This window comes from Coptis chinensis, chromosome 1 (genome assembly GCF_015680905.1).
Source record: "Coptis chinensis isolate HL-2020 chromosome 1, ASM1568090v1, whole genome shotgun sequence".
Classification (NCBI taxonomy): domain Eukaryota; kingdom Viridiplantae; phylum Streptophyta; class Magnoliopsida; order Ranunculales; family Ranunculaceae; genus Coptis; species Coptis chinensis.
In genome coordinates, this window is record NC_141456.1 from 21,295 (window position 1) to 37,396 (window position 16,102).

The following is a 16,102-nucleotide window of genomic DNA, read 5'->3' on the forward strand; positions in this document are numbered from 1 at the left end:
ACATTATATTTAATGTAAAACTATGTTTCAAGTTAGTTGAATGCATTTGCATCAAGTTTACGATTTTACGTTAATTATTCTTTGAGGCTAGTTCAATGTAGTTGCATCTAGTTTCCGATTTCCCATTAATTATTCTTTGAGGTTAATTCAATATAGTTGTATTAAGTTTCTGATTTCCTATTAATTATTCTTTGAGGTTAGTTCAGTATAGTTGCATCTAGTTTTCAATGTTTTCCGCTTAGTTATTCATTGAGATTAATTCATTGCATTTGCATCCAGGTTTCAATGTTTTGTTAATTATTTTTGAGATTAGTTTATTGCATTTGCATCCAGATTTTTGTTAATTATTTTTTGAGGTTAGTTCAATACATCTATCCAGCTTCCAATTTCCAGTTAATTATTTTTTGAGGTTAGTTTAATGCATTTACATATAGTTTTCATTTCCAATTATTTATTTTTGAGGTTAGTTCAATGCATTTTGCCGGTTTTCAATTCCAGTTAAATATTTTTTAGGTTATTTCAATGCATAGCATCCAGTTTTCAATTTTTTTAAATTTTCTTTAATGGATATTGCTTCCAATTTATGATTTCCTAGCATGTTAGTTATTCTATGATTTTAGTTTAATACAGATTGCATCCAATTTTCAATTTTCTAGTTAATTACTCTTTGAGGTTAGTTCAATGCATTTGCAGCAATTTTTCTATTTCCCATTAATTGTTTTTTAGGTTTGTTCAATGCATTTGTATCAAATTTTGATTTTCCATTAATTATTCATTAAGATTAGTTCAAGGTCACTTTGCATCCATTTTCGATGTTTTATTAATTAGTCTTTAAGATTAGTTCATTGCATTTATATCCAGTTCGATTTGTCATTAATAATTATTTGAGGTTAGTTCAAATACATCTGCATCTAGTTTATTATTTATAATTATTTATATTTTGAGGTTAGTTCGATGCAATTTTATTAGGTTTCGATTTCCGTTAACTATTATTTGAAGTTATTTCAATGCATTTGCATCTAGTTTCTGATTTCCCGCCAATTATTCTATGAGGTTAGTTCAATGCAGTTGCATTCAATTTTTGATTTCATGTTAATTATTTTTTTAGGTTAGTTTAATGCATTTGTATCCAGTTTTTTATTCCCCGTTAATTATTATTTGAGGTTTTTTTGATGCATTTGCATACCGTTTTCGATTTCCCGTTAAATATTTTTCAAGAATTTGCATCCAATTTCTAATTTCCCGTTAGTTATTGACGTTAGTTTAATGCAGTTGCATCTAGATTCTGATTTCTAATTAATTACTTTTTGAGTTTAGTTTATTGCATTTGCATAAAATTTTCGATTTTCCGTTAATTACTCTTTTGAGCTCAGTTCAATGTATTTGAATCTAGTTTTCAACTTTATTTTGATTATCCAATGTGGTGTGTAATACTAACTTTCTACTAATCCACTTGTAGTGTTCTTGCAAACATGACATAAAAATAAATTATGTTTGATTTATTATATAGGATTATCAAAGATTATCCAGTTCTCGATTTCCGTTAATTTTCTTTTTTAAATTATATCCGACTCACTATATGGGATCTTCAAAGATTATCTACTTAACGGTCCTCTCATATTAATTATTCTAAAAAATATATGCAACTATATATCCAAAACTATTATATACAAATTTTATATTGATCATTCATCCAAATTTTTATAACATGAAAACCCCAATGCGTATTCTCCATTAAAAAAAACTCACCACTAATAAAACCCTTCAACTTTATTTTGTTGTTTAATAATGGAAGTTTGATTGAAGTTTTGTGAGATTGTCTAATAAAAAGGAAGTTCATACTTAAATAGTAAGGTGTTCCCATCATACTTAAAAAAATAATAAAACACTATTTTAAATGTAAAACTATACTTATCGAGACATTCTCACAACATATATACACAATTATATTTTGAGATTAGTTCAATGCATTTGCATCCAACTTTTTGATTTTATGTTATTTATTTTTTTTTAAGTTAGTTCAATGCAATTGCATCCAGTTTCTGATTTCTTGTTAATTATTTTTGCAATTAGTTCAATGCATTTGCATTTCCAATTTTATGTTAATTATTCTTTGAGATCAGTTCAATGCATTTGCATCCAACATCTAATTTTTCGTTAATTATTCTTTGAGATTAGTTTAATACATTTGCATCCAGTTAATGATTTTTCATTTATTATTCGATAAAGTTGCATTTGCATCTAGTTTCTTATTTCACATTAATTATTGTTTGAGGTTAGTTCAATGAATTTGTATCCAATTTCCGATTTTCCGTTAATTATTTCTTAAGGTTAGTTCAATGCATATGCATTTTTTTTTAGATTAGTTTAGTGTAGTACTGTAGTTGCATATGGTTTCCAATTTCCAGTTAATTATTTTTTAAGATTAGTTCTACGCTTACATTTGCATCATGTTTCTAATTTATAGTTACTTTTTTTAGGTTAGTTCAATACAATTGTATCCAGTTTCGATTTTCCCATTAATTTAATCTCGAGGGTTAATTCAATGCATTTGCATCCAGCTTTTCGATTTCCCACAATTATTTTTTTTATGTTAATTCGATGTATTTGCATCCAAGTTTTGATTTCACGCATTTTATTATTATTTTTTGAGGTTGTTAATTATTCTTTGAGGGTAGTTTAATGCAGTTCTATCAATATTTCGATTGTCCATTAATTACTTTTTAAGATTAGTTTAATGCTTCCATGTGCATCCAATTTTCGATTTCCCGTTAAATATTATTTGAGGTTAGTTCGATGTATTTGCATCTAGTTTTCTGTTTTCAGTTAATTGTTCTTTGACGGTAGTTTCATGTAGTATTATATATATTTTAAAATATTTGTCATTATTGGTTTGCCGTTATTTATTTATTTATTTATTATTTTCTATTATATATTTTGTGATGTTATTTTTTGTATAATTTAATTTTCCACATGTAATTTGTTTTGTTTTGGTTTGGTATATAATTTATTTAAGCCCAATGTCCACTTTAACTAAATCAATAGTTATATAATTTATTTAAGTCAACATCCGCTTTAACTAAATCTCGTTATTCCTCTAAAATTGAAAAATTATAAAATTCATAAATTTAATTGGAATATGTTGTAATTATTGTGGCGGAATTGTGGTTTTTGAAATTTTAACTATGACTAAATGTCTAAATCTCACATGGATGACATATTAAATTGATCCAACTTTATTTTTAGGCCCATATATATATTACATACAATACAATTTTATTTGTTTTGGTGTATCATTGTTACTTATTTTATAATTAGTTTTTTTTTTTTTTTTTTTTGTGGTTAACAAATGTGTGGTAAATGTTCAAACAACTCAATTCATTTTTTTTCTTTGTTCTTTCATAGATTCATTGTCATTTTCTAGAAAGAAACTTTTGTTATGTTAAACTTCATCTTGATATTAGTGTGGAAACTATTCTTTGTAAGCGTAAGAGTTTTAGAAAAATTATTTTTTGTTGAAACTATTGTTTTAGCAATTTAGTTTTTTTTTTTTTTTCATTTTTTCCTTACGTAATTAGCTATATTATTTAGAAAAAGTTGGAGACTCTCTAAAACTTTAGATGAAATTGTTTCTTTATTTATATCCTACTTTTTTCATAATTATTAATAGAATTTAGAAAAAAACTGAGTCCTGATCCGTGAGTGCTCCAAAAAAATAGATTGGTGACGGTATAGCTATAATATATATCTAATGATTTGGATTTTTTTTTTTTTTTGGGTAATTAGTGTTAGAGTTTATAAAAAATTGGAAACTCTATAAAGCCTTGAAAAATAGAGCCAAGAGGGTATAGCTATAATATATATCTAAAGACAAATATGGGATTGTTTATTTCTTTATATCATATTTTTTTCGTAATTAGTAATAGAGTTTTAAAAAAATTGGAGTATCTGGGAGTGCTCTAATTGTCTGATTTTTTCATATTAGTCTCTTATTTTTTTCGTAATTAGTAGTTTTACAAATATTAGAGACTCTGTGAATGCCCAAAAAATAGAGCCAAAGGGTACAATTATAATATATATCTAAAGATATAATTAAGAGATATTCATAGACAAATTGAAGAGTAATACTGTATACTTGTATAGTGCCCCTAAAGATATTATTCATAAACTAGGCCTCAGATACTGCCTCGTTATTAGGAATGGGTGGATCCGGAGAAGAACTTGTTCGCACAAGATAACCTCCTCCACATTTAACTAAGGGGCTATTTGTTTTTTTGGGTTAAGTTATAAGAGGGTCTTATAAGACCATGTGTTATAAGAGGGTCTTATAAGATGGTCTTATAAAGTGGTTTGTTTTTTCATTTTAAGTTTCTCTTAAAGCAATGCAAAAATAGAAAAAACAAATACATAACATCTTATAGATGGTTATTTGACAAATATAACCCTACTTTTACATCACATTTAACATGAATAAATTAATTTAAAACAAAAATATAGTTTGATTTTTCCTACGATTTCAAATCAATTTTGATAATTAGAATATCGATTTTAAAACTTTGACTTAGTTGGCAAAAAAAAAGTGGTCTTAATAGCACTTTCAGTGGTAGTGGAAGTGATGAATCTTGGTCTTAATAACACAGAGGTATGTGGTAGAGAGTAGTAGTAGAAGTGGTGGATATCTTAATAACACCATTTTGGTGATAGTCTTAATAACAACAGTGGTGGTGATGGTAGTGGTGGTGATGGTAATACATGATGGTTTTCAGTTTAGTGGAGGTGATGATTTGGTCTTAATAGCTTGTGGTAGTGATGGTGGTGGTGGTGGTTTTAATAGCACCACAACTGGTGATAGTCTTAATAGTACTCTAGTGGTGGTGGAGGTGATGATGGTTTTGATAGTGGTGGTGGTAATTAAAAAAGTGGTGGTGGTGGCAAAATATGGTGGCTAGGGCAATGGAGTTATTTGGAGAGAAGAAGATAATGAAAAGTAGGAAAGAAGAGATAAATGAGGTTAGGGGTATATGGACCGGGGTGTTTGAGTCATTTTTGCAAGTTATAAGACTTATAGAATTGAAGTAGATCCAATCTTTATATATATATTATAGCTTCTTCCCTTTCAATTGAGGGAAGCGTTTCTAGGGTGTCCACTTCATGGCTAATTAAGAAAAATAGGAGATAAAATAGAAAACAAATATTTATTTTTATCCTTAGATATATATTATAGTTATATCTTCACCCATCTATTTTTTGGCAAAGACTCATTTTTTAAACTCTATTATTAATTATAAAAAGTATGATATAAATAAAAAAACAATCTCAAAATTTCACAATCTAACTTTTCCAAACACTATAGCTAATTATGAAAAAAAAACAACCCCATCTAGAGTTTTGGGTGTCTCTAACTTTTCCTAAACAATATAGCTAATTAAGGGGAAAAAATGAGACAAAAACTAAATTGCTAAAAATAATAGTTTCCACCGAATGATTTTCCTAAAACCCTTTTCTTTGATCGTCATCCACTGGGATTTAGACATTTATTCATAGTTAAGAAATCTAAAAATCACAATTTTGACCACAATAATTATGACATATTCCAATTCCTTAGATATCTCTACTTTTAGTTTTTTGTAATTTTTTTATAAGACATTTATAATAGAATGCCTTTTAAGAAGCAAAAACAAACCAAAAATGTCAAATATCAAGTCATTATCTTATAATTTATAAGACCTTAAGGTCTTATAAGAGGCAAAAACAAATTGTCAAGAGGGGCCATTTGTTTTACCTATAAGACTTTGATGTCTTATAACCTCTTATAAGATCCAACCCAAATGATTTTATAAATTTTTTGTAAGGACTTTTGCCTCTTATAAAATGCATTCTACTGAAATGTTTTATAAAGGCTCAATGTACCTAAAACCAAAATTAGATCTACTTCAATTCTATAAGTCTTAAAACTTGAAAAATGACTCAAACACCCTCGTCCCATATACCCCTAAATTTCATTTTTTCTCATCTTCCTTTTTCATTATCTTATTTTCCAAATAACTCTATTACCCTAGCCACCACCGGTTACCACCACCACCACCACCACTGCCGCCACTACCACCACCACCATCACCACTACCACCACCATCATTACCTCCACCTCCACCACCACAACCACCACCACCACTGTGCTATTAAAACCACCACCACTACTACCACCGTACTATTAAGACCAATATTATCACTTCCATTGCTACTACTACCACCACCACCACCGTACTATTAAGACATCCACCACTTTTACTACCACCACCATTATCGTGCTATTAAAATCAATATCATCACCTCCACTACCACCGCCGCCACCAATTAAAGTAGTTTCCTAAAATCGATATTTTAATTATCAAAATTGATTTGAAACAGAAAATCAAACTATACGTTTGTTTCAAAAAAATATATTCAAGTTAAATGTGATGTAATATCTAAAGTTATATTTGTCAAATAACCATCTATAAGATGTGAAGATTTGTTTTTTTTATTTTACAAGTGCCCCTAAGAGGAACTTAAAATAAAAACAAACCACTTTATAAGACCATCTTATAAGACCCTCTTATAACACATGGTCTTATAAGACCCTCTTATAACTTAACCCAAAAAAACAAATAGCCTAAGTATATATCGATCACTACTGAATGTTGTCCCAAATACCATTGAGATGCACAATACCGTCCCATCGAGATTTGTGCTGATTGTGTAGTTTGACGGAAGTTGGCCCCGACCATAGGCCATGGTGGAGTACTGGAGTCACCTAGCCTTGTCAAACTTCCTACGTAACAAAATCCTCATATCTAGGGACAAAAATTGACTCCTACTAATCATCAAACTTGTGTTTAGTCCCCATGTCGTCATACCATAGGCCATGTCATCTATAAACCCAATGAGTATTGTGTGATCTTATTCTGTACTACTGGTAGGGTGCAGTTTTTCATATTCTGTACTAGTGGTACGTGTTGTCAATAAATTGCTATCGGAATATACACAGAGAATCCTGTTTTTTAAGAGAGAGCGAGATTGAGAGAATGGAGGAGGGGTTGTTGTTGAAGGAGAGAGAGGAGAAGAAAAAGGTGTTAACATGGGATGTATTTAAAAGGGAAGCGAAGAAGGTTGGTTTTTTAGCAGGACCTATGGTTGCAGTGTCCTTGTCTCAGTATTTGTTGCAAGTTATCTCAATGATGATGGTTGGGCATCTTGGTGAACTTGCTCTTGCTAGCACTTCTATCGCCACTTCCCTTACTGCTGTTACTGGCTTCAGTCCTCTTGTAAGTCGTTTTTTTTTTAAACGTTCTTTGATTTGAGGTCCTTTATTAATTGCTTTCTCTAACGTTCTTCACAGCAATGTGGTAACGTGGACTTGCAAAATACTGATTAATAAATTTGGGAAATTTATACAAAAAAACAACGGATACGAGCGAATATATTAGTCACCGGGTTCGAAGTGTGTATATCGCATTCGTAATGAACGACTAATAGATGTCTTTCAGTTCCTACTTTTGACAAATAATTGGGACTGCAACTTGTCTCTGTTTGAAACAAGTAATAATGCATATATTCTTATAATTCTGGTGTGGCTAGCTAGCTTAGAAACACTAAGGGCATCTCCAATGGGGGGTGTAAACCGTATAGAATAGAAATTTTACACCCCAAATATCAAAAAACTCTTTCCAATGGGGGTGCTAAACCGTAGGTAATAGTGTATTAGCTAATAATAAAGGGGGTGGGAATTCCCCCTCTCGCCATTAGTTAATAAAAAAAGCCCGGACGTCACTTAAAATAATGTCTGTTTAACTTAAAAACTCGGACGTCACTTCAACACACGTTTGAAGCTTTATTTTTTAACTCGGACGTCACTTAAAGAGGGACGTCACTTGGAGTGACGTCCGAGTTTAAAATCTATTTTTTTTACACTCTAGAGTGTGGATATTTATGAGCTATACAATACTATATAATTAGAGGTGTAAAATCCTAATGGCACCTACGTGGAACTTAGGTGGAGGTGTAATTTTACACCCCCATTGGAGATGTCCTAAGACAACATAAATAAGCTTATTATTTAGCAAAGGCGGAGTAAATTATAGAGCAGCACACAATACAAACTGTCCTCGTCCAATTGTGGTTTGAAATTTTATCGCCTCCATGTTTAGTCTCCACTAGTTCAGTCGTAACTGCTGTAACAACCCGAAATCTCACCAACATCAAGAGATATTCGTTAAGCAAGAAAGGTTTTGCTGCTAGTTTCAAAGAGATTCACACTTATATCCATGAACTCTCTCATATCTGGCGATGCTGGACTATTAATTTTATACACCGAAACACATGCTTCTTGGAGTTTCCTCTGTATTGAGTTCAAATTGCTTCCTACTGCCATAAAGGGTTCTTCTTACTCGAGACTTGTAAGTACACCTTAAAACTAGAAATAGTTTGCCACAAATGTAGTCTAATAGGTACAAAATTTCTGAGTTGCGCATTGATGATTAAATGATTTAAATGACCCGCAGGCAGGAATGGCAAGTGGACTAGAAACGCTTGGTGGTCAAGCTTATGGGGCACAACAATATCAAAAGCTTGGACACTATACTTACAGTGCTAGTATCTCTCTCATAGTACTCTGCCTCCCTCTGTCTCTTATTTGGATCAGCATGGGAAAACTACTCATTCTCATAGGCCAAGACCCTCTAATTGCACTTGAAGCTGGCAAATATGCAATGTGGTCGATTCCTTCACTGTTAGCTTATGCAATTCTTCAACCGGTGGTGAAATACTTACAATGTCAAAGTTTGATCCTTCCAATGCTCTTGAGCTCCTCTGCAGCACTTTGTATTCATGTTCCTCTGTGTTGGGTCTTAGTGCATAAGTCAGGACTGGGAGTAGTTGGAGCTGCACTAGCAATTGACATATCTTATTGCTTGAACTTGATATTTTTATTATTGTACGTCAAGTACTCCTCATCCTGCGAGAAAACACGCGTGCCACTATCGATGGAGGCTCTCAAAGGTATTAGAGAGTTCTTGCGCCTTGCTGTGCCTTCCACTATAATGATTTGGTAATGTTGTTCTATTATTCTTAATTTTTCCGTTTTTTTTTTGTGCTCTTTTTATTTTATTTTTTATTTAACTTTTTATGTGCTTCACATTGAATCATTTATTCTTGTTCTCTATCCTAATGCATTTCCTTCATATGGTGCAGTCTTGAATGGTGGTCATTTGAGCTGCTAATTTTGTTCTCTGGAATGTTACCTAATCCACAGCTCGAAACTTCCGTTCTCTCTGTGTGGTAAGTAACGTTTTTAACGTTCTCCTCATCACTGGAGATGAGAAAATTGTTCTGATCCTTCACTGGTTGAAACAACAGGCTCCCTTAAATAGGGACTAGTCTATTTTTGGTACATACTTTGTTGAGGGGGGGGGGGGGGGGTTGATTTCCTTTTTTCGTAGATTTTCAAGCAAGTGCTCATATTTAATTTGGTTTAGTTATCGTTTTGTATATGAATATAACATTTGTTTTATCTATTGCTTTAAACAGCCTTACAACAATTTCATTTCTCTACTCCATTCCGATTGGTCTTGGTGCGGCTGCAAGGTTGACTCTCCATCTACTTCTGCTTGTGTTTTCAAATGTTTGTTCATGCAGTTTTTTTCAACAACTGTGCTCACAATTGCTTCCATTCCTTACAGCACTCGAGTTTCAAACGAATTAGGAGCTGGGAACGCACAGGATGCTCGTATTTCTGTATGTGTTGTAATGCTAATTGCAGCAACGGTGATGGTTTTTGTAAGTGCCACTCTTTTTGCAAGTCGCAATATCTTGGGATATGCCTACAGTAATGAGAAGGAGGTGATAGATTATGTCACAACACTCGTTCCTTTAGTTTGTCTCTCAGTTATCATGGACAGTCTACAAGGTGTCCTCTCAGGTTAGATATAAACTTTGTAGGTCAGTGCTTTAACTTTATTTTCTTGTCTGAACAGAGGTTTGAAAGATAATCTGTATTGTTCAGGTATTGCGAGAGGAACGGGATGGCAGCATATGGGTGCCTACGTTAACCTTGGGTCTTTTTATCTTGCGGGTATTCCATTAGCTGTTTTGTTGGGTTTCCGTCTACATTTTGGAGGAAAGGGCCTCTGGATTGGAATAGTGATAGGTTCTGCCATACAGTCATCTTTACTCGCTTTTATAACATGCTCCACAAATTGGCAAAAACAGGTGTGTAACCCATTCCATTTTAGCTTAAAAAGTATGCTCTGTGGCCCTTCTTGGTGACCCAGAATATATGGTACTTGTGAGTTCTTGGTAATTCCCAAAACAGTTAACTGTGTCCAGGAACTCTCAATCAAGTGCTCATTGAACCTACCTTTTCTTACTCTGTTGGTGAACTTAACTGTTTATGTTTTAAACACTGCATTTGCATGTCTCTTGTAGGCACTGAAGGCAAAAGAGAGGATATTTGAGGGTAGACCTTCGATAGAGAATGAAGCAAGTGAATAATGGTTTCTGAAACGCCAATTTTTAGTGAGTCTATTCATAACTCTTAGAATAATTAAGTGTTGTTAGAAATGTATTTGCTCCCTACAGCTCCTTTTACGTACGTTACTGTTTGTTTGGTCGATCAGTATACCTTTGCTGTTTCATGGCTCACAAGTAAACCACCCTGCAAGAGCATATCTTAGTAAGAAACCTTTGCGGGTGCATGGTAGTACCAAAAATCGCTCTCAAGGAAGGTATTCCTCGAACCATCCATCGCCTACTCCCGACACCATATATGCGTCTGAAAACCTCCTGAAGAGGAGAATCGTTTTTTTCCTCAAAAGTCAAAACCATTTCAAATTCACATTATTCTCTCGCATCTCCTCTTAGCGCTTTGGTAATAATTGTTTGAGTCCCTTTCCAGATGAGGCAAACAAATGAGATAATCCACGTGACGGGACACCATACATGAACTTCAAGGGTGCTGAGTCTGCTGTGAAATATATCAGCTACAACAACGACTTGATTCTTTGTGTTACTATATCCAAAAAAGCATTGTAATAAACATCAGCACCATATCCCAGTTTTGGACCTTCTTCCACTCGATCAAATCGATTTCTGGTGAGGTCTGTACATCGATGAGGCTGGGTTAGGCAGTATCCAGTTATATGACAGTACATAATAGTAGTATAGTACACTCTAACCGCCAAAATACACTAGTCGTTTCTGTGCTATTTTCTTTACAGGAACTCTTAATTGGACTATACTCTATGTAAAGGAGCGTTTTAGTCCTCCTTTACATACGATACGATATTAGGAAGAGAAGGGGATTGAATATTGGAAAGACCAAGTTCGTTGTTGAGCGAACTGCCTACGTATCTATCTCTCGATTCTAGGGGGAGAGAAGAATCAGGTCTGGCGTAGTTTATATGGGACGTATTTATAGCTAGGAAAGGTGGATCTCTATCCAACACGTCCTGACAATCACAAATGTATGGTTAAAATTGAAAAGAAGTGTTGAAGTGGTGGTGGTAGGAATTTTGTAATGATGGGGAGTGGTTACAGTGGTTCGTAATTTGCGGTGAGAAGAGAAGCAAGTACAACTTTGACAATGATTGTTTCTAACTCTTAAAATGTGGCCCTATATGTGAAATTCAACGTCAAAAACAAAAATCGAAGCATTTTTTGCCTAAGCGTTATTATTTATTATCTCCTTTTTTTAGAAATTCTTTTTGTTAAGATTTTATGCATCTTTTGATTTGATATGTGAAATAGCAAGTGGATTTAATAATTTCATTAGCTATATATAAGCTACAATTAAGCCTATAATTATATTGTTATTATTAGTAAGTGTATATTCCAAGGTGTGTTAAACACTTTTACTTGGACTCTGGTGGACCGGTCCCCCTTACTTTGCCAAAATATCCCCAAAGATGTTTGTCCTTTGTCCTTCCTCTCAAATTCGTAATGATTGTTTCTAGAAGATCAAATCATGATATAGAACGTTCCAAAATTTCATTTGTTATAATTAATGTCGTATGTGATTTGATGACGAGGTAACCAAATGTTTTAAAACTAGGTCGTTTGAGGCCGCCCTGGAAGCGTTGATATTCCCCGAATGAGAATATATACACTCTAGAAGCGTAATACTATTCATCAAATCTTCCACATCTGTTTGTCCTTCCTCTCAAATTCGTAATTTCTTGCATCAAATCAATTCTTGTTCCAAACTTTCAACTATAATTAATGTCTATAATAACCAATGTTTTAAAAAGCGTTTGAGGCCGCCTCGGAAGCGTTGGCCCATATATAAGATGCATACATTTTTGAGGGGTTCCCAGGCCCACATTGCATTAAGCCTCCATCGCACAGACTTTAGGCCACACTACAAACCCAACTTTTTAGTCCCATTTTAAAGTTTTCAGGCCCAAAAGGCCCTCAGGCGCACATAGTCTTTTCAGCGAAAACCATACACATATTTAATGGAGTGCACTCAAAACTCCTCTTCTTCTTCTTGTTAACCTTTCTTCTTCCTTACAATAATGGTTAAAAAGAAGGAAAACACAAAATACTGATGATCCTCTGCAGTGTTAGAACTCCAACAGTCTTGGGCACTTCAAAAACTTCAGTTTTACTCTTCAAGGTGCGTTTTTTTTCAAACTTTCTAATCCATATTCACAACAAAACCATTCGAAACAAGGAAAGATACATTCTTTTACGAAAACCCGTCTTCAAAAGTTAGTTTATAACACCATTGATAAAAACCCATGTGCATTTATGTATGGTTATAAGGTTAATGATACATTCCAAGTTGTTATTAATGACCAAGAGTTATTTATACGTGTTCTTGATTCAATTCGAGAGAGACCCAAAGTTGCTTTAAAGTTTTTTAGGTGGGCAGAAGTTCAACCTGGGTTTAATCCCAATGAAGAATGTTTTTGTACTATGTTAGAGATTCTTGCCGAGAATGAACTTATGCGGACCGCGTATTCGGTTATGGAAAAGATTGTTTGGAATAATTTGTTTGGAGTAGTGGATGTTCTGATTGACGGGTACATTAAAAATGAGGTGAAAATTAAGCTTCTTGACTTATTGCTTTGGATTTATACCAAAACTTCGATTATTGTGTTATGTTTAGTGGCTTTTGATAAGATGGTAAGAAAAGGGTTGTTACCAGATGTGAGGAATTGTAATAGGATACTAAGGATGCTTCGAGATAAGAATTTGGTGAGGCAAGCTAGAGAGGTATATAAGGTGATGGGTGAGTGTGGGATTAGGCCGACAATTGTTACTTATAATACATTGCTCGATGTGTTTTGCAAGGAAGGGGAGATTCATGAAGCACTACACCTCTTTTCAGAAATGCAGGAGAGAGGGTGTGCACCCACTGATGTTACTTACAATGTTTTAATTAATGGGCTGTCGAAGAAAGGGCAATTAGACGACGCTAAGGATTTGATTGAGAAGATGTTGGAATCGGGTTTGGTGATCTCAGCATACACTTATAATCCTTTAATATGTGGGTATTGTATGAAGGAAGAGTTCAGTGAGGCTTTAGCACTTGTGGACGAGATGATGAGCAGAGGTGTTTCTCCCACGATATCGACCTATAACACATTTGTTGATGGGTTTTGCAAATGCGGAAGAATGATTGAAGCTAGAGAACAGTTCAGCAACATCTTGGGCAACAATTTGGTTCCAGATATAGTTTCGTATAACTGTTTGATATATGGGTACTGTAGGATAGGGAACTTGGAAGAAGCTTTTTTATTGTTGGATGAGTTAAGGAGTAAGCGTCTTACTCCATCTGTTGTTACGTATAATACACTTATGGATGGTCTTTGCAGAGTGGGAAACTTGGAGTCTGCTCAGCAATTTAAAGAGGAGATGATCCGTCAAGGGGTTATCCCTGACATATTTACCTATACAATTCTTGTGAATGGAAACTGCAAGATGGGCAATTTAGCCATGGCTAAGGAGTTCTATGAGGAGATGCTGAGAGAAGGTTTGCAACCAGATAGTTATGCATACACTGCTCGTATTTGTGGTGAAATGAAGCTCGGTAACCCATCCAAGGCATTTAGTTTACAAGAAGAAATGTTTTCCAAGGGATTCCCACCTGGTTTGATAACATATAATGTTTTGGTAGATGGGATGTGCAAATTGGAAATTTTGGAAGATGCACATTTGATGTTACAGAAGTTGGTTGCAGATGGACTTGTACCTGATCATATGCCCTATACTTCCATAATCCACACCCATTTTGTGAATGGGCAACTTAAGGAAGCTAGACAGGTCTTTGATGAAATGCTGAGTCAAGGATTGTCTCCTTCAGTTGTTACCTACACGGTGTTGATTCACGGTCATGCAGTCAAAGGGAGACTTGCACTTGCCTTTAAGTACTTCTCAGAGATGCAGGAGAAGGGGGTCTTGCCAAATGTGATTACCTACAATGCCATGATAAATGGTTTGTGCGAAATGCGGAGAATAGAACAAGCTTACGGACTTTTTGATGAAATGGAAGAGAAAGGGTTGGTCCCCAATAAGTATTCCTACACTCTACTAATAAACGAGAACTGCAACATCGGCAATTGGCAAGAAGCGCTAAGATTGTACAGCCAAATGCTGGAGAGAGAAGTCCAGCCAGATATTTGTACTCACACTGCATTATTCAAGCAACTTGCAAAAGATTATAAGCTTCGCGCTTCCTTGTTCCTTGACAATGTTGTACTAGGAAGTGATTTCACTATAAAAGAGACAGTTGAGTGAAAAATTCATCACACATAAAATTTACAATATTGAGTTTGCTGATTCTGTATGATGCTTTTTCCATTAATTAAATGATATAGTCATATAGCTGATTTCATGAAGCGCCATACTGAGACTGTTTATTTTTTGGGGCAGCCACAGACAGCCAAAGACCTCCAATATGGCCGAGTGTCTGCGGCAGAGTTGGTGCAGGCTGTCCATGACATGCTATCCATGGCTGGGATCAGTATGGACACCGAAAAGCAATCCCTTCTGCAAACGTCTCTGACTCTGCAAGAACAACTTAAAGAATCTCAGGCTGCACTTTTACTTGAAAGTCTTCCTTCTCACTTCTGTCACACACACACAGATAAAATAGTACAATCTTGTTGTTTTGGTCCTTATGGACAATTATTACACTGACGGTAATCATTTTGAAGTCTTTAAGCTCCCAGTGCAAACATAGGCTACTGGCTTCATTTATGCACCGATTTGAAGAATTTTATCTATCTACTACCCAAGTTATAAGATACTTGTGACTGAGTTAATTTATCTTTCAAATTAGTTGCTGATATTGAACAGATTTGCAGGAAAAGGTAGACGCTGCGGTTAAAGAAGCTGATTCTGCAAAAGCAGCTTGGTCGTGCCGGATATGTCTAAGTGCTGAGGTCGATACAACTATAGTTCCTTGTGGTCATGTAGTTTGTCGAAGATGCTCCGCTCAGAGAATTGCCTGACTAATTTTACGAGGTAGAAATGGAATTGCCAATATGTGAAAGTGTTGTTTGTTCATGATCTCTTACAATACATTTCTAATTAAGAAGAAAATTTACAGTATACTCTAATCTCTATTCATCTTTTCCATTTCTTTTCCTTTTAGAATATAGTGATATTAATGTATTATTATATGCCCCTGTGAAATTGCAATACAAACCATAAGAGGGAAACCTACCAGACTAGTAATTATTCTTTGGTGCTGCAATAGAAAATAGCTGATGGAAAATTCGAATGAGCAGCTTCGTGATAGACTACTTGTTCTGATTGTGACTTGTGAGTTGTGACAGAAACTCCAGGCCTTCGGGCTATTTACTGTTGGGGGATTCAATTAGTTAAGTTGGTAATATTCCTGCATTGGCCTTGTTTTGTTTTTTTAACCTGCAAATTCCCAATTAAAAGAGCACTTACTAAGACATATATTGAAGGAATTCTGACTTTGGAATTGCCAGATTTCTTCAATAAAATAATCCGGACAGATCAAAGGGAGGTTAATTTCTCAGCGACACTTGATACCCATATACTTCGATGTGCCCAATGTGTCCGTATCCATGGACAATTCTAATATGGCTAC

General features: G+C 34.3%; 2 protein-coding genes across 8 annotated transcripts; both read left to right on the forward strand.

The window, feature by feature from the left end:
* Positions 1-6,810: 6,810 nt before the first annotated feature.
* LOC147521003 (protein DETOXIFICATION 14-like) lies at positions 6,811-11,198 on the forward strand. 3 transcript variants are annotated; one of them, XR_015217590.1, is made up of 8 exons: positions 6,811-7,304; positions 8,541-9,085; positions 9,229-9,315; positions 9,565-9,621; positions 9,717-9,955; positions 10,040-10,245; positions 10,462-10,760; positions 10,931-11,198. XR_015217590.1 is itself a non-coding variant. In XM_086595216.1 (8 exons), the coding sequence occupies exons 1-7, from the start codon at positions 7,065-7,067 to the stop codon at positions 10,525-10,527; spliced, it is 1,440 nt and encodes a 479-aa protein (XP_086451342.1). In that variant the 5' UTR covers positions 6,811-7,064; the 3' UTR covers positions 10,528-10,551; positions 10,931-11,198. The 3 variants fall into 3 exon arrangements, 2 of the variants coding, with proteins under 2 accessions (XP_086451342.1, XP_086459407.1); XM_086595216.1 differs by having other exon boundaries at positions 10,462-10,551; XM_086603281.1 differs by lacking the exon at positions 6,811-7,304 and adding an exon at positions 8,168-8,435 and having other exon boundaries at positions 10,462-10,551.
* Positions 11,199-12,457: 1,259 nt separating this feature from the next.
* LOC147521004 (Pentatricopeptide repeat (PPR) superfamily protein) lies at positions 12,458-15,591 on the forward strand. 5 transcript variants are annotated; one of them, XM_086564557.1, is made up of 3 exons: positions 12,661-14,766; positions 14,911-15,179; positions 15,345-15,532. In XM_086564557.1, the coding sequence occupies exons 1-2, from the start codon at positions 12,784-12,786 to the stop codon at positions 15,175-15,177; spliced, it is 2,250 nt and encodes a 749-aa protein (XP_086420683.1). In that variant the 5' UTR covers positions 12,661-12,783; the 3' UTR covers positions 15,178-15,179; positions 15,345-15,532. The 5 variants fall into 5 exon arrangements, 3 of the variants coding, with proteins under 3 accessions (XP_086420683.1, XP_086415701.1, XP_086425443.1); XR_015202820.1 differs by lacking the exon at positions 12,661-14,766 and adding an exon at positions 12,458-12,649 and having other exon boundaries at positions 14,917-15,591; XR_015204220.1 differs by lacking the exons at positions 12,661-14,766; positions 15,345-15,532 and adding an exon at positions 12,492-12,649 and having other exon boundaries at positions 14,911-15,048.
* The last annotated feature ends 511 nt before the right edge of the window (positions 15,592-16,102 follow it).

Excerpts from the sequence above, each read along its gene's own strand:
- LOC147521003 (XM_086595216.1), top strand. The coding sequence starts at position 7,065 with ATGGAGGAGGGGTTGTTGTTGAAGGAGAGAGAGGAGAAGAAAAAGGTG. Across the intron at positions 9,086-9,228 it reads CCTTCCACTATAATGATTTG|TCTTGAATGGTGGTCATTTG; the intron begins GTAATGTTGTTC and ends CATATGGTGCAG. Across the intron at positions 10,246-10,461 it reads CCACAAATTGGCAAAAACAG|GCACTGAAGGCAAAAGAGAG; the intron begins GTGTGTAACCCA and ends TGTCTCTTGTAG.
- LOC147521004 (XM_086559575.1), top strand. The coding sequence starts at position 12,784 with ATGTATGGTTATAAGGTTAATGATACATTCCAAGTTGTTATTAATGAC. Across the intron at positions 14,767-14,910 it reads ATTTCACTATAAAAGAGACA|CCACAGACAGCCAAAGACCT; the intron begins GTTGAGTGAAAA and ends TTTTTGGGGCAG.